The 27,167-nt window shown below is 41.9% G+C and overlaps 1 protein-coding gene across 3 annotated transcripts in view; it reads left to right on the top strand.

Moving 5' to 3' along the window:
* dcbld2 (discoidin, CUB and LCCL domain containing 2) overlaps positions 1–27,167 on the top strand; it is a 93,324-nt gene that overhangs the window by 41,580 nt on the left and 24,577 nt on the right. For all 3 annotated transcript variants that reach the window (XM_035409250.1, XM_035409251.1, XM_035409252.1), the window contains exons 6-11: positions 5,167–5,300; positions 5,691–5,731; positions 9,048–9,263; positions 9,495–9,619; positions 18,449–18,629; positions 20,017–20,139. In XM_035409250.1, the coding sequence (XP_035265141.1) occupies positions 5,167–5,300; positions 5,691–5,731; positions 9,048–9,263; positions 9,495–9,619; positions 18,449–18,629; positions 20,017–20,139 (820 nt within the window). The remainder of the gene's footprint in view (positions 1–5,166; positions 5,301–5,690; positions 5,732–9,047; positions 9,264–9,494; positions 9,620–18,448; positions 18,630–20,016; positions 20,140–27,167) is intronic.

The following is a 27,167-nucleotide window of genomic DNA, read 5'->3' as shown; positions in this document are numbered from 1 at the left end:
TGTATAAAGCCTTCCCAGAAGAATGGAGGTTGTTATAACAGCTAAGGATTGACCAACTCCATATCAATGGCCATCATTTTGGATGAGATGTTGGATGTCAGGTGTCCACATACTTTTGCCCATGTAGTGTAGATGTCTTGTTGAAATATGCATAGCTTTGCGGTATGTTGTCACAGAAGATGTAGACATTCACATAGCCACATGTTCTGAAGCATCTGAATAATATACATTTATTCCTCAGTGATCAAAAGACCAAGAGGGCTCTCTGAGGGGTATTTGGTCCCAGGACTGCCAGTTAAATAGCCCTGGGTTTGAGCGAAGCACAATTGCCCAACCCAAGCTTGTTGTAGATCAGACCAGTGCTTGAACAGCCTGTCACAGTCTGAATGCAGGTCTCCTCAGTTAATGTGGGAGTGAGAATAATAATAATATATGTTATTATAACAATAATAATAAACAACTACAACATAAGAAACAATGTGTATATCTCAATTCCTCCAGCAGATGTGTTCCTTGACCAGACTAGAAAATGTAGCCTAATGGTATCTATAAGTTGTCATGTCACAAGGGCTGAATTTATCAACACATTTATATGTAATAGGGATGTGGTCTTTTGTGGCTCAAAACAATTGGAACCATCTGTGTTACAGAAATTTGAGTAATGCTATTGGAATGCTCTGTGTTCCACCAGTCACGCCCTGTGCCCTAGGGTTGGTGGTGGGGCGGTGTGTCTGGGGGACAGGAGGAACCCTGGTACGTGAAAAAACATAGGGAATGAATGGGGTAGTCAGACATGAGACATCCCCCCAAAATTGTCCCCCTCTGTGGGACATTACCCCCACCCTCCTGGTCCGGTATTACTGGGTTGCTCACTTGTCTGCAGTGGGTTTTCCCACAGCGACCAACATCCTCTCTGGAACAGAGGCTTTTTATTCATGTTTTTTCTTTTGTTCTTTTTTGTGTATGCAGTACATGGCAAACGTGGCAGAACAGAAGTGGCTGTTTATTTTGGTCGGTTAGTTCAGCGTTGGAGGGGTGCTAGTTTGCTAACCAGCAGGAAGCGGTGAGCGGTTTTGTGTGGGATGCTTGAGCGGTGAATGTTTGCCCGGGGACAAGACCTGACCTCTGTGGTGAGCCTGGCCCGTGTGGTGTTGTCCACAGCTCTTCCAGCTGCGGTACTCCTCTGGAGGGGGAGGGGAGGGGGGGGGGGGGTAAACGTCTCTCCCTGCACCCACTTGTGGAAACTGGGACAGCCAGCTCGGGTTTCTGTCCGCTTCCAACCATTTTTTACCTTTGTCTTTTTTTTTTTTTTTTTTTTTTTTTTTACATGGGAATGAAGCCCATTCAAGGTTACGGTCCCTTTTCAGGGAAGCCTGCTTTGCAGATCTCAGTCACCGTGTGTCACAGGGTTTCTGTGGTAGTCCTTGCTGCGTTTAAGCTGGTTAAATGCCGCCTGTATGATAAAACGGTGGTCGATCAGAATCTTTCAGAAATCACAGTGCAGATGTCCTTGTGTGTCCTCCATTAGAATGTGCTGTCAAGCGGAGTCACAGTTAGTGGTTTTTATTCTTCTTTATGGGAAGAGGAACAACTCCAAAATCCATTCCAAGTGATTGTGATGAACAGAGTTGCGTTTATCGACAGTCTTTGTGATGTATGTTCATTCGCCCTTGTTTGATTGGCCTGTTCTGTCGATATGCTCTGCCTCTCTGTCAATTATCCGAACAGCGATTGCAGCACAGCCTGGAATCTGCCCTGGAGCATGTAAATACAAGGCACGGTTCTGGCTCATGCCCAGATTATGTGCATATATAAGCAAAAAAAATTTCTTCAATTTATAGAATGAAGAGAAAATAAGTAACACATTGCCATTAATGCATAGCTTGTGACCAGAATTAGTTTTCTACCCTGTACAAAGTTAGAATGAAGAGGCTGGATTCTAACACGTTATAAAAGCACGGACCTGTGTGCCTAATTTTAGCTCTGTCTTGTGGAGCTGCGCCCCATGGAGGTGGATTTATACAGCCTATCGAAAGGGGGAAAAAACATTGAAGTGTAAATAATAATTTTTAGCAGCTGCAGCACAAGGCACATCCTGCTCACACTTGGAGGCAGTCATGTAGGTTCATTAGATCAGAGAATGCATTTGTGCACTTATGTGCGTGTGTATGCATCTGCTTTTCTACATGTGCGTATGTGGCTGTGTGTTACGACCCCAGTATGTTTGTGTTTATATTTGTCACTTTTGAGTGTGTTTCTTCTTTCTGGTTGGCATGCAATTGGTCGTTTCTCTATCTGGTTGCTTTGCTTGAAAAAGCTGCTGTTTTCCGCTTACCAGTGGAAACTAGCTCTTTGAACATGTGGTTGGTGTGTTGTGTTTAGTGATTGCCTCGTTTGACTTTGCATATTCAACGTTATCTTTGTTTGACTCCGATTCTCGCCTAGCCCATCTTCTTTGTTTGCTGATTGGATTTCGTGTTTGACCTTACGCTCATTTTTGACCTCGACTCACATTTTTCCGTCTGCTCACCGTATAGTGCTCCGTTTAATTAGTGTGTTCCCAGATGAACTAAAAATTCCATCGGGACACAACTTTCTTATTTTGCTTTGTTATTTTTCCTTTCTTAGTTTTGAAGCTACTCTGTGTGGAGATTCAACACTCAGTAGGGGGTAAGCTATTCAGGCTTTTAGTTTACGACCATCAGCTAATTGTCCAAAGTTCAGCGTTCCAAGACGCCTTGTGCCCAGTACGTCGGTTTGCAGTATGTTTCTCTTCCCATTTCCCTTATCATTTACCCTGTTATGGTCTGACCCTAGACCAGGTCGTAACACTGTACAAGTGTGTCTCATTTGTGTGGGTGTCTGTCAGTGTTTGTGTGTGGGCATGCGTTTGTGTGTGTGTGTGTGTGTGTGTGTGTGTGTGGGCAGGCACGTGCCTGCGTGCTGGTGTGTCTGTGTTTGTGCTTGTGCATATGTGCACTTGTATTTGTGCGTGTGTTTGTGGGCATGCATGCACATGTGTGCTGATGTACAGTATCTGTGTTTGCGTATGTACAGTTGAGGCCAAAAATTTACATACACTAGGCTAAAGAAATTCAAACTCAGGTTTTCACAACTCCGCACATTTCATGTTACCGTACATTTCCTGTGTTAAGTCAATTAGGGTATCTACTTTATTTCCATAAGAGTTCAGTCCACTTTTTTTTCTGAGGTCTTGGCTGAGTTGCTTGGATTTTCCCATAGTATCGTGGGCAAAAAGTCAGTGGCTCTAAAGGTAGGCCGTTAAATACAGCCACAGGTGCCAATTAACTCCAAATTAACTCCTAATTATGAAAATTGGCCAACCAGAAGCTTCTAAAAAGTCATTACATCAATTTCTGGAATCTTCCAGACAGTATAAAGAGACAACTTGGCGTATGTAAACTTTTGACCCACAGGAATTCTGATGTAGTGAATTAAAGTTTAAATAAATCTGTCTCTTAGCTATTATTTTTTAATTTATTTTGAAATGACATCTTATAGAAATAAAGTAGATACATTTCCTGTGTTACGTCAATTAGGGTATGGTAACATGGGGTAGCTTTCCGAATTGATTGTTTTAAAATTACCTCTGATGTGAACAAAGTAGGTGCCATAATTGACTTGTCAAAAGCAATGTATGGTAACATGAAATGTGTGGAGTTATGAAAAATTGAGTTTGAATGTCTTTAGCCTAGGTGTATGCAAACTTTTGGCCTCAACTGTAAGTGACTTTGTGTGTGCTTGTGTGTGTGTATTTGTGTAAGTTTGTGTTTGTGCTGGTGTGTATGCAAGTGTAAGTGTGATAGTATCTGTGTTTGTGTGTGTGTGTGTATGTGTGTGTGAGCTTCAGCTCTTCCATCTGCAGCTGCTCCCATTTGGTCCTCATTCTCCTGAAAATACATCAGAGCTGACTGTTTGTCCCTTGTGTTGGTGATCTAATGCTCTCTGCCTTCCTGTAGTATAAGTCACTACATACAATGATATAATAGCCGTGATATAATAACCGGATACCACAGCTATAAGATCTACTGCTTCTTTACTTTTCGATTTCAATTATCACTCCACGGCTAAGCAGTCATTGTAGTCAATTTTTTTAAAAAACCGCTACATGTAATGGGTCTTTAGGTGAGAGAGATTATGCCCATAAGTGGGCACAAGTGCGAGAGCTCTCTCCAGAGCTACTGACGACCAAGACTTGAGGACCAGAGAAGGTGGAGCATAATCCTCGCCACATCGAGCAATGTGCTTCCTCCAAATAACAAAATGAGTAGACCTACACAACGTTTTTCAGTGGTTGCACAATCAATGGGAACGTACAAATAAACATCAATAAGGTATAAACTCGTTAGCTCACTAACGCTAGCTTGCTTGCTAGCTAGTTTGGCAGAACAAAAGGCAATTCAGTAGAGTTGCATAGCAACCGCCTGGCACTATATGTGATCTCCTGGGAACAATGTTCTTGTAAATTATTCTTGTAATGAAATTGTTAATAAAATGTTTTAATTGGGTTGAGGCTATAACATCCATATTTTCATATTTGGTAACCATTTTATAAAAGCAATAACTCACTCCAGGCCTTGGTATATTGCTGCCATATAATTACAATATGCCACTGCCTGGAGTGAGTTATTGCTTAAGTGCTCCCTTAATTTTTATTGCTGCCTCCCTTTATCGCCACTTATTTGGGATGCCCAATCATATTTATTAGTTCTCATTGATGCAACAGTTCAGGTGAGTCCAGAAAGTGTGCTCTCCTATGCGAGGTCAACCACTGCTTGCCATCACACCACAGTTTGCATGTCGGGTTCACAAAGACACTATTCAGAGGAGAACACTTGATGTTGTAGCTCAACAGGTGGGCAAGCGGACACCCAATCAAACCTCAGAGGTCGCTGGTACTTGATGAGCTGTCATCCTGGTTATCTGAAACCCTCCTAACCATGGGCAACACAAGAGCCATTGTTGTCTCCCCGCAGGGCTGCTGCTCACAAATGGCAGACACACTCTGGATTTGATGCCAGATTGTGGGGCTCATTCATGCGCAAGAACAGTGCTTTACATAATGCATGCTCTTACAGTATTCCTTACTTATTCTGAAACTGTGTCTCTTTTTGGCTCACCTATATCTCCTCTCTCACCCCACAGTCCTCCTCTGTGTGCCTGGCTGCCATACACGCAGGGGTGGTGTCCAACACCCTGGGAGGCCAAATCAATGTGGTTGCCAGCAAAGGCATCCCGTACTACGAAAGAACACTGGCCAACAACGTCACTTCCACCAGGTGAGTTCACCTTTCTGCTGGCTGTGCTGACCTGAGCTCAGCAGCGAACCCTGCAGGCCTCATCAAAGAAATCCACATATTGCCAGTATGAAGAAATAATATGATCATGTTTGCTCAAAAAGGTGTCCTGTAGGAATATTTCATAGTACATGCCAAATATGTATATTATTCAAATATATATGAATACATTGTACATAAAATGCCTTTACTTTCTCGTAAATTATTGCGTATGTTGTATGGTGAACTGTACGATGTCTATTGGAATTTCTATCCAGTTATGTACATATTCTCATTTCGGACCAAATGATTATATCTCTGTTGTAATTGTTTCCTCTGTGGTTATTCTGTCCCATGTGAATGAAAATATATTTTTTACGCTTCCCCCCACAGTGGCCTTCTATCCAACAGCCTCTTTACTTTCAAAACAAGTGGTGAGTTCTGGTTCCGTTTCCTTTTAAATGGAACTAGAATATATCAGTGCTGTGGTTTGAATGTGTGATGAAAAGTGACCATTGTTCAGCTTTGGATTCAACCCTGCAGTTCCCTACCCACAACTCCATACTGCTACCCTCTCCATACCGCTGCCCTCTTCGTACCACGACCCTCTACATAGAGTTGAGGCCAAAAGTTTACATACACCTAGGCTAAAGACATTCAAACTTGATTTTCACAACTCCACACATTTTATACTTTTCCTGTGTTAAGTCAATTAGGGTTTCTACTTTATTTCCATAAGAGGTAATTTCAAAATAATAGCTAAGAGACATTTATTTCAACTTTTATGTACTATCTCAGATTTTCAGTGGGGTAGCTTTCGGAATTGATTGTTTTAAAATTACCTCTGATGTGAACAAAGTAGATGCCATAATTGACTTGTCAAAAACAATGTATGGTAACATGAAATGTGCGGAGTTGTGAAAAACTGGGTTTGAATATTTTTAGCCTAGGTGTATGTAAACTTTTGGCCTCAACTGTACTGCTGCTCTCCCCATACCGCTAGCCTACCCATCCTGTTGCCCTCTTCATCCCACTGCCCTTTCCATACTGCTGCCCTCTTCATCCCGCTGCCCTCTCTATACTGCTGCCCTCTCCATCCTGCTACACTCTCCATACCGCTACACTCCCCATAGCACTGCCCTCCCCATCCCGCTGCCCTCTCTATACTGCTGCCCTCTCCATCCTGCTACACTCTCCATACCGCTACACTCCCCATAGCACTGCCCTCCCCATCCCACTGCCCTCTCTATACTGCTGCCCTCTTCATCCTGCTGCCCTCTCCATTCCACTGCCCTCCCCATCCCGCTACCCTCTCCATACAGCTACACTCCCCATACCACTGCCCTTCCCATCCCACTGCCCTCTCCATACTGCTGCCCTCTCCATCCCGCTGCCCTCTCCATCCTGCTACACTCTCCATACCGCTACACTCCCCATACCACTGCCCTCCCCATCTCGCTGCCCTCTCCATCCCGCTGCCCTCTCCATCCTGCTACACTCTCCATACCGCTACACTCCCCATACCACTGCCCTCTCCATACTGCTGCCCTCTTCATCCCGCTGCCCTCTCTATACTGCTGCCCTCTCCATCCTGCTACACTCTCCATACCGCTACACTCCCCATAGCACTGCCCTCCCCATCCCGCTGCCCTCTCCATCCTGCTACACTCTCCATACCGCTACACTCCCCATACCACTGCCCTCCCCATCCCACTGCCCTCTCCATACTGCTGCACTCCTCATCCCGCTACACTCCCCAATACCACTGCCCTCCCCATCCCGCTGCCCTCTCCCTACTGCTGCCCTCTCCATAATGCTGCCCTCTCCCTACCACTGCCCTCTCCATCCCACTGCCCTCTCCATACCGCTACCCCCTCCCTACTGCTGCCCTCTCCATCCCGCTGCCCTCTCCTTCCCGCTGTCCTCTCCATCCCACTGTCCTCTATATACTGCTGCCCTCCCCATCCTGCTGCCCTCCCCATCCTGCTGCCCTCTCCATCCTGCTGCCCTCTCCATACTGCTGCCCTCTCCATACCACTGCCCTTCCCATACCGCTACCCTCCCCATACCGCTACCCCCTCCCTACTGCTGCACTCTCCATAATGCTGCCCTCTCCCTACCACTGCCCTCTCCATCCCACTGCCCTCTCCATACCGCTACCCCCTCCCTACTGCTGCCCTCCCCATCCTGCTGCCCTCTCCATCCTGCTGCCCTCTCCATCCCGCTGCCCTCTCCATCCCACTGCCCTCCCCATACTGCTGCCCTCTACATACCGCTGCCCTCTTCATTAGGGTTGCTGCGGTTACCGGTGTTACCGGTGTTGCACGGTGTTCGGGCATACACCGATTACATTACTTGCCCACCGCCCCCACCGTCGTTTTGCTTTTTAAAAAAAATAGAAATAAAACCCATTTAGTTAATTTTCGTGTATCAGCGCCCACGTTCATTAAATAAAAAAACTCATTTGTAAAATACTAAGCGTGTTATCAATACTTAGTTGGACGACAGACGCTACAATTATAAACTGAAAATGTCTGCTCTGTCTGCACGCGCAGCAGCGTCGCAGGTCAAAAGAAAAAAAAAAAATAGAGAGCCACGTCATTACGTCACTGTATACGTCCGTATACGTCTCCGCTTTCCCAGAAACACTAGCACCAACTTCAAGCGCAACAACAACAATGGTGGACTACATCACATTTTTACAAGTGTTGCTCCTGGCTTTGCGAACCTACATTGGCATCCAAACACGACTGGTCCAACGTATATGTGCTGTACAGCTTTATTTACTCTATCAACTTTAAGACAAGCAACACGCTCGGATTTTTCTCATCGTGACCCATTAACCCAATGGCTCAGACGTTACTTAATAATTTCACTGATTAACTGCTTTCATAAGGGCTATTTTGCGTCCTGCGACTTGGGTTACAACTGTGAATATATTCGGATTCCTAGACGTGCTGATAGCGACCACCCTTTCTCATATTAACCTCAAATACGCAAGACCGAACACTTATACAGTATGCTAGCAAATGTATGTCAAGTTCCATTCATTTATATGGGGATACACGTCCCCTTAGCATCCAATAGCTAGCGCTAGACCACCTCTGACTTATTTGCCGGCACAGAAAATAATCGCGAAAGTACTCAAAAATAACCACTGGAGGATAACAAGGACAATAGGTGCTCTCACTCTCACCGTCATCCGTCTTATTCGTATTGTTAATAAAAGTTCTATTTCTATGTTTAATATAAGAGAGTTTGTCATTGCACTTTGTTTTATTGTTGTTGTGTTTTTCATTAAAAAATAATAATGAACCAACCTTCTAAGCATTCGTGTTGTTCAAAGTAAGGGGAAGATCTAACGTTAAAGATCAAAGTAAGCGCTCTACAGATATTAAGCGTCATCAATGAATATCTTGTAACATGTCCGGTGTTGTCATGAGTTTATTAACCGGTGGGAAAATTTCCTCACCGTGGCATCCCTACTCTCCATACCTCTACCCTCCCCATACTGCTACCCTCCCAATGTTTTGATCCGATCCTAAGCAGTTGGCCTCCCATTCAGTTCTCTGACGGCCGTGCCACACACTGCTACCACAGAAACACACTGCTTGCTAATTCTTTTGGCTTCAGTCTCTTAATAACATGAGCTCTCTATTGACCATCATGAAACACACATATGCTTGTGTAATAGGTATGCCTTTGCTCTCTGTTTTTATCTAATCTCACAGTCTCCTGCTCTCTTTGCAGGCTGCTATGGCACTCTGGGGTTGAAGGCAGGTGTGGTCCGGGAGTCCCAGATCTCTGCCTCCTCTGTATGGGAATGGAGTGATGCGATTGGCCAACCCAGCGTGTGGGGGCCTCCAGGAGCCAGGCTGAAGAAGGCAGGGCTCCCCTGGGCTGCTGCCCACAGTGACCAGCATCAGTGGCTCCAGGTGGACCTGAAGAGGGAGATGAGGATCACAGGTGTGTAGGAAGGAGAAGAGTGAGGATATACAGAGGAATGTGAGAAGAGGGTTAAACGGGAAGGGAATGGAGGGAACAAGGGAGTGATGAGGAAAGTGTGGGGGGACAGACCAATAAAAGGGGCCTCTATATATGTGTGCTTACACACACATTATATTGCAGCATGGAAAAAAGGCCCCTTGATTGCCATGGCGTAGATTCTGTAGTTCTCATTTCTCTGTATCCACCCAGGAATCACCACCACTGGCTCCACCCTCATGGAATTCCCCTTCTATGTGTCTGTATACCGCATTCTGTACAGCCAGGACGGCCAGAACTGGAAACCTTTCAGGGAACCGGACATCGACAGGGACAAGGTACTGGGTTGGCTGTTACCATGGTTTAAGTGTGCCAGACCACATACATTACCTTCCTTAGCAGACTTACCTACACAAAATTATAACATGAGAGAATATACAGTGAGCTCCATAATGTTTGGGACAAAGACATATTTTTCACTTGATTTTCAACAATTTCAACAAAAATGGTATTTTTATATACTTTGGTTTCACCATGTAGAAATTACAGCACTTTTTATACATATCCCCCTATTTCAGGGCACCATAATGTTTGGGACATATAACATATCCTTTGTATGCAATGACTGCTTAAAGTCTGTGACCCATACTCATCGCCAGGTGCTGTGTATCTTCTCTGATGATTCTCTGCCAGGCCTGTACTGCAGCCATCTTGAGCTCCTCTTGTTTGAGGGGCTAGGTGCCTTAAGTTTTCTCTTCAGCATATGAAACACGTGTTCAGTTGGGTTCAGATCAGATGCATGGTCAGCCAAGAATTTTTCAGTTTTTGGCTTTTGAAAAACTTTTTTGCTTTGGCAGTATGTTTGGAACCACAGTCTAGTGTCAAATGAGTTTTGAGGCATTTGCTTGAACTTTGCTTGAGCAGATAAGATGCTTCTGTACACTTCAGAGTTCATTCTGCTGCTGCTGTCAGCAGTTACATAATCTTGGAAGACTACTTGTGGCAGCCATACATGTCAAAACTATGACACCCCCTCCACCATGTTTCACAGGTGAGGGGGGCTGCTTTTTGGTCGGGGGGCTGCAGTTCCTTTTGGCCTTCACACATTTGCTCTTGCCATCATTCTGAGTAAGTAAAGTAAATCTTGATCTCATCTGTGCTTTTTCAGAACCCTGCGGGCTCTTTTAGGTACTTTTTTTTTTAGCAAACTGTAACCTGGCCATTCTATTTCTGTAGCTAACTTACAGTATGGTTTGCATCTTGCAGTGTAGACTCTGTAGTTCTGTTCATGAATTCTTCTGTGGACCATAGTAACCAACACATGCGTGTATGCTCAAGAGTGTTTCTGTTCTGTTGGACAGGTGTTTTAGGGGTCTTTCTTCATTATGGTGAGAACTCTTCGATCCTCAACTGTAGAGATCTTCCTTGGCCTACCAGGCCCTTTGTGATTACTGAGCTCACCAGCGCTCTCTTTCTTCTTAATGACATTCTTAATAGTTTACTTTGTTAAGCCTAAAGTTTGGCCTATAACTCTGACTGTTTTTTTTCGTGTATTTCTCAGCCTCGTAATTGCTTCCTTGACTTTCACTGGCACAACTCTGATCCTAATGTTGACAAGTGACAATAATGGACTCCACAGACTATCAAAAGCCTGGAATCAAGACTAGATACTGAAAGATCTCCTATACCTGCACGAAGAAAGCAATTGAACACACCTGCCTTCAGGTGTGTTCAATCGGAAACATATGTAAAGCCATTTGTCCCAAATGTTATGGTACCTGAAAATGGGAGGGGGGTATGTATAAAAAAAAAAAAAAATAAAAAAAATAAATGAAACAAAAAGTGCTGTAATTTCTACATGGTGAAACCAAAATGTATAAAAAAATTAACCTTTTATAAAAGCTGAAAAGCCTGCACTATAATCACATGGGAATTATTTGATTACAAATCTAAAATTGTGAGTACAGGGCCACAAGCAAATGATGTCCTTCTTCCAAAAATTATGGACCTCACTGTAAGTGTTTCTTGTGGTAGACCTGGCAGAACAGCTTGTGTATGTTCTGAATGGTGCCAAATACAAATGCCATTTTGGACACACTCAAATAATGCCTTCCCGAATGTTTTCTACTCCCGAATTTACCCAATATTATTTGGATTCAGATATTTTTATTTCTTACCTCTTTGATGCGATTCACTCAGAAGTTTCTCAATTAGACATGCACACACACCTGCAGAGAGACAGCGAGTGAGAGTTTACCTTAACACTAGATAGGCCAGAGTGACGCTATGGGGCTTTGGGGACTTAAAAATTTAAATTACTAATTCCGTAAACGCTATATCCTCCTCCTTCAAAAACGTTCCTAAAAATTTGTTCTTAACCCCTTTGCACACATGCCAAATCTGAGAGAGGGGAGAGGGGAGAGGGGAGAGAGAGAGAGAGAGAGAGAGACACTGCGCTGCAAAACGTTTAATGATTAAGTTCTATGCGTCAGCCATTATGTTTCTTCAAATCGGTTCATATCATTGTGGATGGCCACTAGATAAAAAATGCCCATTCTGTTTGGAGCATAGGACTTAGATTTCACTAACTAGTCGTTTCATTTACTACACATTATTTCTTTCAACCCCCCGCAACCTATACATAAAAATCAAGCTTTTAGCTGTATGTGTTATTTTCCTCCATTAAAAAACCCAGTCGAAATATTGAAAAAACCGACGTTTTACCTTGTATTTCAGTTAATATTCATCCGTTTAAGATGTAACATGCTGTATGTATCAGTCATAGGTCTTGGCTATTATGAGCACGAAATCCATTCATGGTAACAGGGAAAATATGAGGACATCAGATGGTTTTGCAGTCTATCCAAACATAGTTCAGTAGGGGAAAAAATAAATAATTAAAAATAAAACAGGCAAAAAAAGTTCATGTAGGCTATTACTGTTATATGTAATTACTGTTGTAAAGTAGTAATTCATGTTTCCCTAGCGAACTACAGTAACATTAACACATCAAGAAACTCAACGCAGCATCATTGCAATTTAAGATTATTCCCTTCAACTGAAGCATATGTTTCTATATATCTTTACTGTATATAGTTTCTATTTTGCATGCAAAACAGAATCTTTCGATTTATAAAACATTTTTTTCTGTTTATGATTGTTCAATGCACCCCAGTTAAAGGGGGGGGGGGGGGGGGTGCTGGGGTTCAGACAGTTCATAAAACTTAGTTTAGTTTAAAATAAAAAAAAGACAGAGAGAGATGAAAAGTACAGTATGAGGATGTGGAAATATATTTCATAATTAATCATATGCCATTGCATTGCCAATGAATATTAAGTTAGAAAATACAACATTTGCCTGATTTAACGTGACTTCCGGTATTCTATCCGAATACAGATACAGATAATTTTGTTGGTTGAATGGACACAGATACAGATACAGATAATGACGTCTCTGCACACCCCTATTAGCCATGCTCAGAAGTTCTCAAGAATAATCGTATTTTCCAAGAAATGACGAAACTCATTGTGTGAAGGCGATAGTGAGACAAAACTTTCAGATACGCTTAGCTATAAAACGTTATTACAAAAGTAAAATTAAACATGTTATACATTGTTAGAAAGCTTATTCTGTCACCTGTTGCATAGATTCATTGTCAATCAAGCAAGATTGTACTACAAAGGGCGACAACACTGTAAACAGCAGGTATGGTATTGCGCACAGCTATTTTGGAAGGCACCCAGGCATTACAAATGAGCGTATATTTCACAAACGGATTGTCCAAGATAATATTTGACATCTCTTTGCCTAAAACCAATGGTAAGGTTGAATATTTATTCCATATTTAGTCTCAGATATTGACTGTAGAATGACATGTATAATTTTAGAAAAATTTGTCTTGTTTATTTCGTTATTTAGTGAGCAGTGTTTTCACTGCCGTATTAGCATATCTTAGGGCTATTGTCGGTTTCATCTTGTTGCTATGACGAAATATGATTTTTTTTGTGGTGAAAGCATGTTTTGTATGAATACCCTGATAGACACTATTGTCCATTGTGTCGTGCGTGGGGGGTGTAGTTGCAGATGAGACTACAGGGAGGTGGTGTTGTTAAATGGCCGGAGCAACAATGGTGGCGCTGTGAAACGTATTCGGCATAGTTGTTGTGTGTTGTCTACTAATGAAACTAGAACAACTCATAGTTTGGTTGCAGGAGCAACGAATGTCTGAGTTGAGCAATCAGGGCACCCTGGCATGCCGACCACTACGGAGATTGCATGAAGTGGTTAAAATAACTTCATTTAAAAAATTTGCCAGACAATAGACAACAGATGCCTACTTATTTACTCCTGCACGCTATTCAATGGTGCTTTGATACAAATGTCCCTAATCAAGCACTATCAAAATTAATTTCGCACATATAATCGCTCAAGATTCATTCACTGCAATCATGTGATGACGTTGAACGCTGTTGTTATACAAATTAGAACTCTGTGTAGATAAGGCCACCAACATATTTTCAGGTTTTCTTTGAAAGTGAGACTTTGAATAAACTGAATAGAGCAGCTATATCACAACTGCGTGAAAACCATTTTGTCTGTTTGAAACTTGATTTTTGTCTGTCTTTGTTTACTTTTTTGTTTACCTCAATGTTTAAAAAAAGTCTGTTATATGTTAAGGTCATTGTTAAATACAGCTTTAGAAAGCTGTATTATTATTGATGTGATTGTAAAACTATGACTTTAATATTTCAGTATCTCAACAATAGCAGTGTAAGCGATTATAATGGTAAAAATTGGGGATTTTTGTCATTTTATACAGCTTCCGTGTTAAACCCTACCCACTTCCAGTTTACGACACGCATACTTGTGGTTTTATCCAAATATAAATAAAAATAATTTTGTTGGTTCAAGAAGTACAGATACAAATACAAATAGGGACATCTTCCCCTACTGTATATGCAATCTGATGAAAACACGTTTTCAATGTACAAAAATGCCAAGTTTCTCACAAATACAAAGCACTATCTATCAAAGTTATGCCAAGTTGCACAAAACCATATTGGCTATCTTAGCTCACACAAATTAAACAAGCTGTATTCCAATGCAATGCTACCCAGTACTTCCTAAATTATTTCAAGTAACTTGGCCTTGCGTGTACAAGCATACAGTACATTAATGGGGCAAATGTGTGGATAAGTTTGTAAGATTCAATATGTCTATTTTTTGTGTATTTATTTCTCCCTTCTGGAGAAATATCCATTCTGTAGATATTCACCAGCAGGCCTAGATTACAAGTTTCAATTAATTACTCATAGACAGTGCTTTGTCTGTGTGAGTAACTTGGCATTTTTGTATGTTGAAAGCATGTTTTTCATCAGATCATTTCTTTTTTTTACTGTGTTTGTTATGAGCAAGTGATAATAGTAATGCATATACAGTGAGCACCATAATTCATTGGACAGTGACACAATTTTTGTTATTTTGGTTCTGTACTCTAGCACTTTGAGTTTGAAAGGATACAATGACCATGAGGTTGGAAGTGCAGACTGTCAGCCCTAATTTGAGGATATTTTCATACATATCAGATGAACCATTTTGAAATTATAGAACCTTTTGTACATAGTCCCCCCATTTTAGGGTACTACAAGTATTTGTTGAATTGGCTTCACAGATGTGTTTTGTTAGGCAGGTGTCCTTAGTGAATGCAGAAGAGAGCTGTTGATGTCTAGTCTTGATTCTAGACTTTGCAATTGCCTTTGGAGATTGTTGTTGGGGTGTGACAACATGAGGAAGACAGCAGTGTTGATGCAAATTAAGCTGGCCGTCAAAAGGCTCAGAAATGAAAATCAATCAATCAGGAACATTACAAAAACCCTGGGCATCACTAAAAGTTTGTTGGGCTAACCTGCCACATAAGCACACAGACCTTATAGGAAAAAATGATAACCTAATATAATACATTCTAAGCACTCTTTTGACAATTTTGAACTCAGAGGAAGGAATGAATCTGTACAGTATGGCCTACTTTTCAGAAATGTGTGTCATGCCTCCTTTAATTGAGTCATTTAATAGGATGTTTTTAACTTTCTTGTTTCATTTATTCTCATGGACCAAAAGGGCCCTGGTTCTGTCACTTTGGGTTATGTTGATGATGTTTCCCGTGGCTACATTCACAGGAATGATGAGATAATTCTTGTACAAGCTGGGAAATATGAATTATTGAATTAAATAATTGAGATGGCACACTCACACTGCAACAGTGCAGTACTTTACAGTTTACTGTGTCATCACAGCTGCCTTGCTGTGAAAAGTCAAAACATGCAAAAAATACATCAGTGGTGATGTAATCTTACTCTTATTATGGTTTAGGTTATGTCCACCCCAGATTACTGAAACTGCACTTCTAAAAGCAGATGTTCCCTACTGGGGACAGGAAACATTGTGTTCAGGCCTATCTTTAACTGGAATATTCAGGTCCTCTAATATCCCAGTATTGGAATAATCCTGTGGTTTTGGAATGGAAAGGCCTTCTTTATTGGAATGTTAGGCCCTCTTGTTGAATGATAAAGCTTGGTTGTGTTGGTATATTTAAGTCTAGCAGTGTTGGTTTGCTCAGCTCCTGCTGTGTTAAATTGTAGTGCTGGAATGCTGAGTGTAACCCTGTGGTATTGGAATTCTGAATGTAATCCTATGATGTTGAAATTCTGAATGTAATCCTGTGGTCTTGGAATATTGAATGTAATCCTGTGGTGTTGGAATTCAGAATGTAATCCTGCGGTGTTTGAATGATGAGTTTAATCGTATGGTATTGAAATGCTGATTACAAATCTTTTATTGCCCTTTGTCAAGAGTTCCTGATGCTGGAATTCCTCATTATAAGTAGTCAGCCACATAGCTGCCTTAGTTGGCCGTGCTTCATGGTTTCACTTGTCTTAACTGAGGAATTAGTTCTGACGTCTTATGTCTCTCTACAGAGGTAAATCTTCAATTCCCATGTAGGAAAGTGGCCGGAGTTGTGATGTCATTTCTGAGTTTCTGACAAGCAGTTACTCATTTTGAACTGGGGTTGAGAGCTCATGTGAAGAATGTGCCTGGGTGGACAGTTCATTCTTCTTGGGAAAATCTTACATTTAATTACAGTCTAGCTTTTGTCTGCAGCTGTCACACATGAAAAATGCAACATTTATGTCCAGAACTGGAAACATAGAACTCATTTTAAAGTAATAATCTCGAAGATTTTCATTAAAATAAATGTCTGTTAAGTCACTATCTTTCGCCGACTTAGGTAACACAATGGTGATTGTGCCAATTATTATATTAATTTATATTATTATTATTATTATTATTATTATTATTATTTATGATTAAAGAACTGGATGTCTGTGGCGACATTCCCGGGATAAAATCACAAACGGCGCATAGTTAGTGACGCGTTTTCCATCACCCATCAGTGGTTGGTCCACCAGAGAGGGTAGACGGAGCTAACGCAACAGGCTCGCTCTTCAACTCACTTGTGTGTGAGTGGCGTACTGTTTTTTCCGGTGTCTGCTAGCATTACAATAACAGAGAAAGGGGAGGTTATGGAACCCTAAAAGGTTTTTTTTGTAACATGAGAGGTCATATTATTTGTTGATGTAGATTTCGTATTACAGTTGATGACAGTATAACGTTACTAAATTACATAGCCTAGCTATTTGCACAGCTAACGCTAACTACCGGACCATGTCAAGAAAGGCAACATTAGTTTAGACACAGTTGCGCACAGTAGCCATCTCTCATATCAGGTAACGTTGTGTTAGCTAGCTAGCTAATGTAATTAACACAATCGAATGTCAGCTAACAATTAGAAAAAACGCTAGCTTACGCTACCGACTGGTACCGACCTTGCAAAACGTCTCTCGAATGCAATGCTACCTTGTTGCAACGTTGCAATGTAGCTAACTAAAGGTCAGTTCCGATCAAAGATTCGCAAAGAGACTGGATGCCACTTGCAAAATTCCAAAACGTCTGATTGTAAATGTTCTAACTGCACTTGGCAATTTGACAAGGTGGGTCTTTTGAAACCCCAGGCAAAGGCTTCAGACGCTCTGCAACTAACCAGTTCACATCGCTGCATTTTTCTCTGCAACATTCTAAAACCTTTTTGTCTCGTTGTGAATCATTGTTCTGAACTGGCCTTAACGTTACCGTTATTTACATTGCCATCAAGTTCATCAATATATTATAATGATCAGAATAATGCTGTCTTTAAACAGAGCATTAACCTGGGGTATAGGTGGAGCAGAGCCGGTCTGATTTCAGTGTAAAGATGTCAAGCCGGAGAAAACTAAATAAAAAAAATATGGCAGTATGGATTAGCGTTGTTATTATTTTATTATGCTTCCTCCTATGTTCCTTCAGCCTTGATGCCCTTTTTTGACAAAATCTCCTTTTTTTTTTATTTTTTATTCTTCTTGTTCTGATTGCTAATTTAACACCCAGCTCAGCTTTATTCTCAAACAGTTTAGCTAGCAAAACCAGAAACACCAGGGGTAACATTTTGCAAGGCAGGGTTTCAAAAATATCACACAACAATCATTCACGAGAAAGACAATGTTTATTGTGCAGGAGATACATAATTGCACGAGCCACAGCGAATCCAATGGATTCTTCTCTGTAGTGTAAAGATGTTCATACCAGGCAAAAGGTGGATAAAGAACGTTTGTGGAAATTGATCATCACTAATTCTACCCCAGGTCTGCTACAGCATTTTAACCCGGCTCGGCAGTGTAAAGACAGCTTAAGTTAGCCTAATGTTAGACAATGAATGAGTAATGTGCATAATGTTACTTTTATAACAACCATTTTTTATTCAGTAAATACTAAGTGTTATAGTTGGCGTGGCCCAGGAGCCAACTGACTGACGTCACACAGGCGACACTGGTTGGATCCGGTTGGATCTCTGGGAAGTGAGGTCCAAAAACACACCTGCAATTACTGCTTTTCGCCATTGGTACCGCCAAAGAGAACGAAACGGAAATCTTCGAGATTGTAACTTTAATGAACTGACTCTGTGATTTAATCTTGTTTGTTCAATACATATTTATATTATAAATGTTTATAATTTATAAATAAATGTATCTTTACTTTCAGATAATTTCTTATTTATCATGCATCTTTCCACCAGGTTTTCCAAGGCAACACTAATTATCTGCAGGAAGTGCGTAATAACTTCATCCCACCGATTGAGGCGAGGTTTTTGCGCGTGAGCCCCACACACTGGCAGCAGCGCATCGCCATGAAGCTGGAGCTGCTGGGCTGCCTGCCACAGATAAGTGAGGGGCCTGCCAGGCGAGGGCCACAGACAGGTAAGACCCCCACACAGACAAAGTGGTACACAGATTGGTAACAGCCCTACATAGGCAAGGTCCCAGTCATGCGGGGTACTCAGATAGGTACTGGCCCTACATAGGCAAGGTCCCAGTCATGCGGGGTACTCAGATAGGTACTGGCCCTACATAGGCAAGGTCCCAGTCATGCGGGGTACTCAGATAGGTACCGGCCCTACCGAGGCAAGGTCCCAGTCATGTGGGGTACTCCGATAGGTACCGGCCCTACCGAGGCAAGGTCCCAGTCATGTGGGGTACTCAGATAGGTACTGGCCCTACATAGGCAAGGTCCCAGTCATGTGGGGTACTCAGATAGGTACCGGCCCTGCATAGGCAAGGTCCCAATCATGTTGGGTACTCCGATAGGTACCGGCCCTACAGAGGCAAGGTCCCAGTCATGCGGGGTACTCGGATAGGTACTGGCCCTACATAGGCAAGGTCCCAGTCATGTGGGGTACTCAGATAGGTACCGGCCCTGCATAGGCAAGGTCCCAGTCATGTGGGGTACTCAGATAGGTACCGGCCCTACAGAGGCAAGGTCCCAGTCATGCGGGGTACTCAGATAGGTACCGGCCCTACAGAGGCAAGGTCCCAGTCATGCGGGGTACTCAGATAGGTACCGGCCCTACCGAGGCAAGGTCCCAGTCATGCGGGGTACTCAGATAGGTACCGGCCCTACCGAGGCAAGGTCCCAGTCATGTGGGGTACTCAGATAGGTACTGGCCCTACATAGGCAAGGTCCCAGTCATGTGGGGTACTCAGATAGGTACCGGCCCTACCGAGGCAAGGTCCCAGTCATGTGGGGTACTCAGATAGGTACTGGCCCTACATAGGCAAGGTCCCAGTCATGTGGGGTACTCAGATAGGTACCGGCCCTGCATAGGCAAGGTCTCAGTCATGTGGGGTACTCAGATAGGTAACAGCCGTACAGAGGCAAGGTCCCAGTCATGTGGGGTACTCAGATAGGTACTGGCCCTACATAGGCAAGGTCCCAGTCATGTGGGGTACTCAGATAGGTACCGGCCCTGCATAGGCAAGGTCCCAGTCATGTGGGGTACTCAGATAGGTAACAGCCGTACAGAGGCAAGGTCCCAGTCATGTGGGGTACTCAGATAGGTAACAGCCCTACATCGGCGAGGCACATAGTAATGTGATGGCACCGCAATGGCAAAGGTGATATCAGGTGAGGTAGACACTGTCAGAAAAACAATTAGAAAGCCTTGTACTTTTTAAACAATTGGCCTTATTGTGGGTGGAGAAATGTATGCATTTCCGTGTTTAACTGTTTTTTTCTGTTCTTTGTTTCAGAGGGAATAAGCATAGCGAAACAGCAGTCACATTTCTCTTTCTTCTTTCTACTCGGTAGTGAGGCCCCGAATCTTCCTTCCATCACCCCCTAAACTGAGCACCGACCCCCCACTTCAAAGTGACAAAACCACGCTCACTCCAGATATCCGCAACACCACCATGACCCCCAGTGGCAACAAAGGTGAGAGCAACCCTATGTTAATCGCATGCAACCATACACCTGATCCTTCCCTGCATTTCAGTTCTTTCAGTTGTGCCCCACTGCGTGTTGACCACTTAAGTAGTCAACACTAGAGTAAAACATTTGGCAATGAACGAGTTATTTTGTACTTCTTAGCATCTCATTAGGAATGTTAGGACAGACTCATTTGTTTTTTAAGGACAAATTACTGTTGGTGAGATTGATTTGGAGGTCCAGAATGAGCAAAATCAGGCTTTTATCGATAATTTAAATCTGTTCTGGAAAGCGTGAATCCTCGATGGCCTCCATTCCAGTCCTCTATGCACTCGGGTACTATCAATGAACCTTGATGATATTATTAGTCACTTTACAAATGGAATCTGTCTCCAAATGATGCCCCCTCAGTCCATACCAGGATTGTTTTGTCAACTAATATTATGACACAATTTTTCGTCAACGCCTTGTTTTGTGATTACGATGATGAAGACAATAAGGTGACAAACCTTTTTGAAATAATAATGACGACTAATTCATTTTGTATTTTAAATAAAGAAAATATGACAAAATGAAAACAAACCTTGTTTTGCTGCAGACCAATTTTGTTCCAGTTGCTTTATTGCACCCATGGATATATTACAACCAAGGGTTGGCATTAAGACATGCCGCCCACCAAATGTACATAGAATTTGGCGGTGGGGTATTCTACACCACTACTGGTAGCAATTGTTATGAAAACAAGACCAGGTTAAAACCTAGTATATGGCTGGACCTAACAGTGTTTCCTTTAGGATTTTTTTCAGCAGCAGGGGAAAGGGTTTTGTTGTACCTGGGTGGTGTGCACGTGCCGCTGGCGTCGGAGTGAATATCAATAGGTCATTTAAAAATATGAAATAAAATCACACTTGACTGCAAAACAAACATTAGAACATATTTATTGACATCTATTTATTCATACACAATGCCTCTTTGACCCACTACTTACAGAGGGCACTGTATATTAGCCTCAGTGGCAAAGTTTGCAGCCTGGTTGAGAGCCATGGGTGGAACCTTGTCTTGTCTACCCAATTAGGGTCCCAGCCTGATAGTATGTGCTTAGTCTTCATTTTCTCTCCTCTCTCCTGTCCTCCTCCACTCTCCTCTCCGCTCGTATCTTTCTGCCCTCTCTCCTGCTTCACTCTGCTCTCCTGCTCCACTGGCCTCCACTACACCTGCCTGTGTACTTGTCAAATAAGGTTACATTTGAGAATAAGTAACGTTAGATAATTCTCTCACATCACAAATATTTGATCACGCAACCAGTAAGAACATTAAAATATTGCAGTGGCCACCACTAACATTACATATTTTAGAACTAGAAGGCATTTCTTTCCCTTCAAAATTTCGGGGCATAGGTAAGAACCTTGAGCCCCTCTCTAGCGAAAGTAACGTTAGAGATAGCGCACATTATCGACCACCCGAGGGGCGGGACGTGTATCGACCACCTGAACCGCTAGTGTATTTACTTTATTTAGTAATTTATTAGAGAGAACTGGACATCGTTACCTATTAAAATGTAAGTCCTGTAAAAGTACACATAATAAACTGTGTAAATGTGAAAAACCAACTTCATACATTTAGTTATATTAATACAGCCGTATTTACCATATCAACTTTAAGACAAGCAACACGCTCGGAATTATCTCATCGCGACCCACTAAACCCAACGGCGCAGACGTTGCTTCATAATTTCAAACTGCTTTCCTAACGACTATTTTGTGTCCTGCAACTTGGGTTACAACTGTGAATATGTACGTATTCCTGGACGTGCCGATAGCGACCACCCTTTCTCATATTAACACCGAATACGCAAGACAGGACACTTATACTGTATGCTAGCAAATTTCTGTCAAGTTCCATTAATTTATATGGGGTGGTCGATACAGGTCCCCTTAGCAACCAAAAGCTAGTGCTAGGCCACCTCTGACTTATTTGCTGGCACAAAAAAAATCGCAAAAATACTGAAAAAATAACCACTGGAGGATAACAAGGACATTTTTCCCTACATAACTAGGTACAGGTTGGTAGCGATATTTCACCTATTTCAGATATAGTTGCAAATGTGTTTACGTTACCTAGCTAACGTTAGCTGGAACATTATTTCACAATATATTATTAATATTAATAAGAATTAGTTGGCCATGAACATCAATAGAGAATACATTGGAAATGCTTATTTAAACTCGTAGAGTTGTATCTGATACCTTAAAGAACAATTTGTAGCCAGAGGATAGTATTACGTGTTAGCTGAGCCAAATTAAACTTTTTTTAGTTTTCATTTCACCAATAAATGTGACTAAAGTCTTCTAAGAATGAAAACGTGGGGCGAAGTAGGTGTTAAAATAGCTATATTTTAAATATAGCTTCTTTGAATAAGTATCAGGTCGTAGCCAGTGCTAGCCTCTGTTGTAATGTGGGGCAGTGTTGTGCAAGAGCAAGCTCAAAGTTCAGTTCATACAGATTAAAATGAATTAGTTCACGTTCATAGTTCACAATTTTGAATTTTGAACTAAGTTCACAGTCCCAAAAAATGAACTAGTTCACGTTCATTTTTTCAGTTTTTTAAATTCTATTCTTTTTCAGTAGAACCTCCTCCTACCCATCCACCCCAAGCCCCCAATCATTGCCACTGCCCACTTCCCAAACTAAACGTATTACTGTATTCTACAACAGAATCACGATTACTTTTAAAAGCCAAGAAAAAACAATGTCAGTATATGTTTTACCGCTGGCATGTGTGTGATATGATAAATAAAACTATGGTAGGCTACATATCTCTGAGCTACTTTTAGACATCTGAACCATAGATTGTATGATCTGAACCAATATGGGATTATTGGTTACGTTTTTTTAAAGCACCTATGTGCTGTGATTGTCTGCAACAGGATTACACCTGCTCCGCACCTGCCATTCGCTCAGTCAAGCCTCATGGTTGCATTCTGGGCTGGTGGGCCACAGAGAAACTCATGTTAGCTAACAACAAGCTTCAAAATGTCTCTTTCTAAGCCAAAAAGATGTAAAGTTGACAGTGAAAATCGCCAATTCCAGAGCAAATAGACTGACAAGTATTTATTTACTTTGCCAGCTGCAACAAGTAATAAACCGGTGTGTTTATTGTGCAACGAATGCATTGCTGTGATAAAATAATTCAACGTGAAGTGGCACTACAAGTCAACTCATGGCTCGTTTTCTGCCAGTTTTCCTGAGGGCTCGGAGGAACGGAGAAGGAAAGTACAGGGACTGCTAGCATCTTTTCAACGGAGTCAAGTGGCCCTTGGTCGCTTTTGCACGGAACAAGAGAGAGCCACGATAGCATCCCTGTGTGTAGCCTGGACAGTAACCAGACAGAAGAGGCTTTTACCGAGGCTGAAACTGTTAAAGATGCATGCTTGCTGTCATTGATGAAGTGGTTGTTGACGAAAAAGTTAAGGAAAGCGTCACTTCATCCATTAAAAAAGTACCTCTGTCGGACACATCAGCTCTTCGCAGAGTGGAACTACTTGCAAAGGATGTCTCAAGAAAGCTTTTGGAAAACCTTCGAAAAGCAGAGGTTATCTCTATCGCTGTGGATGAATCAACTGATTGTACTGACATGGCCCAGCTATGCATCTATGTCAGATTTTACGATGGAGTGCGCTTTTGGGAAGAACTTCTGGGGCTTATTCCGTTGGAGGGACACACTACAGGTGAAGTGATTTTTCAAAAGATTGTCTCGTTTTTTAACGAGCGTGAACTGGATTTACAAAACGTTTGCCTGTTGGTTACTGATGGCGCTCCAGCTATGATTGGTAGAGTGCAATGGCTGGTGGCGAGGCTATCAGCCATAGCCCCACATATGCAGTTTTTACACTGCATCATTCATCAGTCTGTGCTGTGTGCAAAGCTCAGTGGTGATCTGAAAAACACCATGGACACTGTCATGAACATTGTGAATTTCATTCGTTCAACCTCCAGCCTACAACATCGCCTTTTCCGTCAGCTGCTTGCTGACACGTTTGCCGAACACACTGATTTACTCGTCCATAACAATGTCAGATTGCTCAGCAAAGGAAAGGTTCTGGACCGTTTCTGTGAACTCTGCCAGGAGATTGTGTCTTTTTTTCGCACGTGTAAACACAAACAGGCAACCAACCTCTTGGAGCACATGTTGGATGGACGGTTTATGGCAGAAGTCTACTTCTATGTGACATTTTTGGACACTTGAACACTTTGAATCTCGAAGTGCAGGGGCGGGAAAAGTCTATCGCTGATTTGGTTGAGTGGCTTTGTGCCTTCAAGACAAAGCTAACTATTTTCACTACAGACCTAATGGCAACAAAATTGCTGCACTTCCCGCAATTCCGTGCATTCATGAGCACAGCACCTGGGACACACACAATGCCCGTCATGACAGACTTCATGACAAAATTGACTGAGAACTTTACTGAGAGATTCCAAGGCTTCAGCATTCCCATTGAGGTATTGCAGTTTGCTTGTGACCCGTTTTCCATCAAACCTGACTTCTGTGTAAAAGCAAAAGAGGTAATGTCTTTTATTGATGAGAGCATCTTTCAGATGGAATTGGTTGATGTGCAGTCCTCCTTTGCTTTAAAACAGCACTTGCAGTCTGAGGGTGCAGTGGACTTTTGGTCTAACCATGCTAGCCAATATCAGTACCCCACAATAAGGAAAGTGGCCTTGCTAATACTGACTATGTTTGGATCTACTTATACTTGTGAGTCTAGCTTTTCTCATATGAATGCCATCAAAACAAGGGCACGTTGTTCCATGACCAATGCGAAGTTGTATGAGTGTCTCAGGATTGCCCTTACCACTTATGAGCCAAACTATGTTGAAATAGCAAAATCAAGGCAGTGTAATTTCTCTCACTGACTCAAACAGGCTCAAAATGACAGAAGTCTGATATGTATGGTAGTTCTATAGTAAATCACCTGATTGAGGCATGTAATGCTATCTTAGTGAAAATGCAAAGACTACAGATCTGTTTTATGATGATTCAAACAGGCCTACTTATTGTTAGTCTGGATAGTATTTTACTGTTTTCACCTTTAACAAATATGGATATGGACCTGCTATAAGCACCTTATGTCTGCTTGGAATTGTTTTTGATAGTGTCATGAACAGGCCCATTTATTGTTAGTCTGATGGCTACTGTTTTACTATGTTCATCTTGCATTTAGCATTTATGGATATGGACCTGTTTTAACCCTCTGGGGTCTAAGGGTAAAATGAGGCACACTGGTGATTGTGCGATGCTCTGACATTTGTGTAAATTTCATCAACTTTATATACAGTGATTCCAAAGTGTTTCATATCTTTGTTTTCAGCACAGACTCAGCTACAATAATATGGAGTAAGTAGTACTCCAGCAGTAAGTAGGTCATAATCATGTGTGGATTGTAAACTGCTCTAAAAACACACAAACTGTAAACAGTAGTTTTGAACATGCACAGGTATGTTGTAATAAAGCACACTGAACAATTGTGAATAAGACTTTTGGTCACTGAAATGTGTTCATCAAGGTCTTGGGTATCAAAAGATGACAAAATATTTTAGCAAATCCAATGAGAAATATAAAATACATTGCTAAAAGTTAGTGTTGTGACTACTATTTTTCAACTTCAGGTGGGAGGGAGGGAGGGCAAATGGCCTTTCTGTAATGAATATGCATTGGGTAGGACGACCTGCCAGCTAAGTAGGCTATTCACACCTGGCCGCATGCCTCCCCACCACTAAGACAAAGACTCAGTGAGCCATTTAGAAGACAGAAACAAAGACATCTTTTGATTTTCAGAACCTTTATTGAAGCAAACTATACGCATGGAAGATGAGATGAGACTGGTGTACTCTTGCAACGCTTGCGTGGCCTCTTAGCTAGTGGTGAACTAGGCCGTGTTTCCTGATCAGCATCTCTGTAAATATGATAAAAACAAAATTGTTAGGAAATGTGACATCAAATCAAACTTTATTTATATAGCACATTTCCTTCAACAGGTGAAAATTAAATGTGCTTTACAAAAAAGGGGCACACCACTAACTAATGAAAACAAAACTTAGGAAATGTGACATGGTTACATCATATACAAACAAAGAACCAAACAAACACAACCAGACGCAGAGAGGTAGCCTATAATTTTGAGAAGCAATGGTTAGAATCGTTCGTAGTGTGGGAATTTACAAGCGCGCATATTAGTGAATATTCCTACAAACACACAGAGAATGTAATACAGCACACATTTACAAATAATGCAAGCTATCAACGAAACAACATTAGCTAAACTAAATAAACATTGATATTCCAGCTCAACTACACGCAACTCATCAATAACATTACATTACATTACATTATAGGCATTTAGCAGACGCTCTTATCCAGAGCGACGTACAACAAGTGCATTGGTTCATGATGTAGAGGTGCAAAAGAAACACTAGAGTGAAGTAAGGATCGTAGTGCCAGAAGTGACCACATCGATCAGGACTCCAACCCTGTAGAGTAAGCTTGTTCAGCAAGCAAGAATCCTACCAAGTACAAACTAGCACTGGAATCACATCTAATCACACCTAATCAGACAAAAACAATCCTGCCAGATACACTAACATAATCATATTATCCTAACTAGGTACAGTGAGCTAAACTATAGGCTAGGGAGGGGTGGGGAGAGGTGCAGCCTGAAGAGATGAGTGCCTCAATCTGAAGTAGGCTAGGTCTGTTTAGCTAAGTGGTTATTATATTGCTATTTCCCGAATTTACTTACAGTATGCTAATATCGATTGTGCGAGGACATCAGTTTTAGAATTTTAGCCACGCCACGGGCTATTTATTACCAATATGATCGAAAAACATACAGTCTACCTGATACTTCTAACACAACCAGACGCAGAGAGCCTAGCCTATAATTTTGAGATGCAATAGTTCGAATCGTTCGTAGTGTGGGAATTTACAAACGCGCATATTGCTGGATATTCCTACAAACACACAGATACGTTGCAAT

This window comes from Anguilla anguilla, chromosome 3, assembly GCF_013347855.1.
Source record: "Anguilla anguilla isolate fAngAng1 chromosome 3, fAngAng1.pri, whole genome shotgun sequence".
Taxonomy (NCBI): Eukaryota; Metazoa; Chordata; class Actinopteri; order Anguilliformes; family Anguillidae; genus Anguilla; species Anguilla anguilla.
The sequence above is the reverse complement of the archived record's forward strand: the minus strand, read 5'-3'. Positions and strand labels throughout refer to the sequence as shown.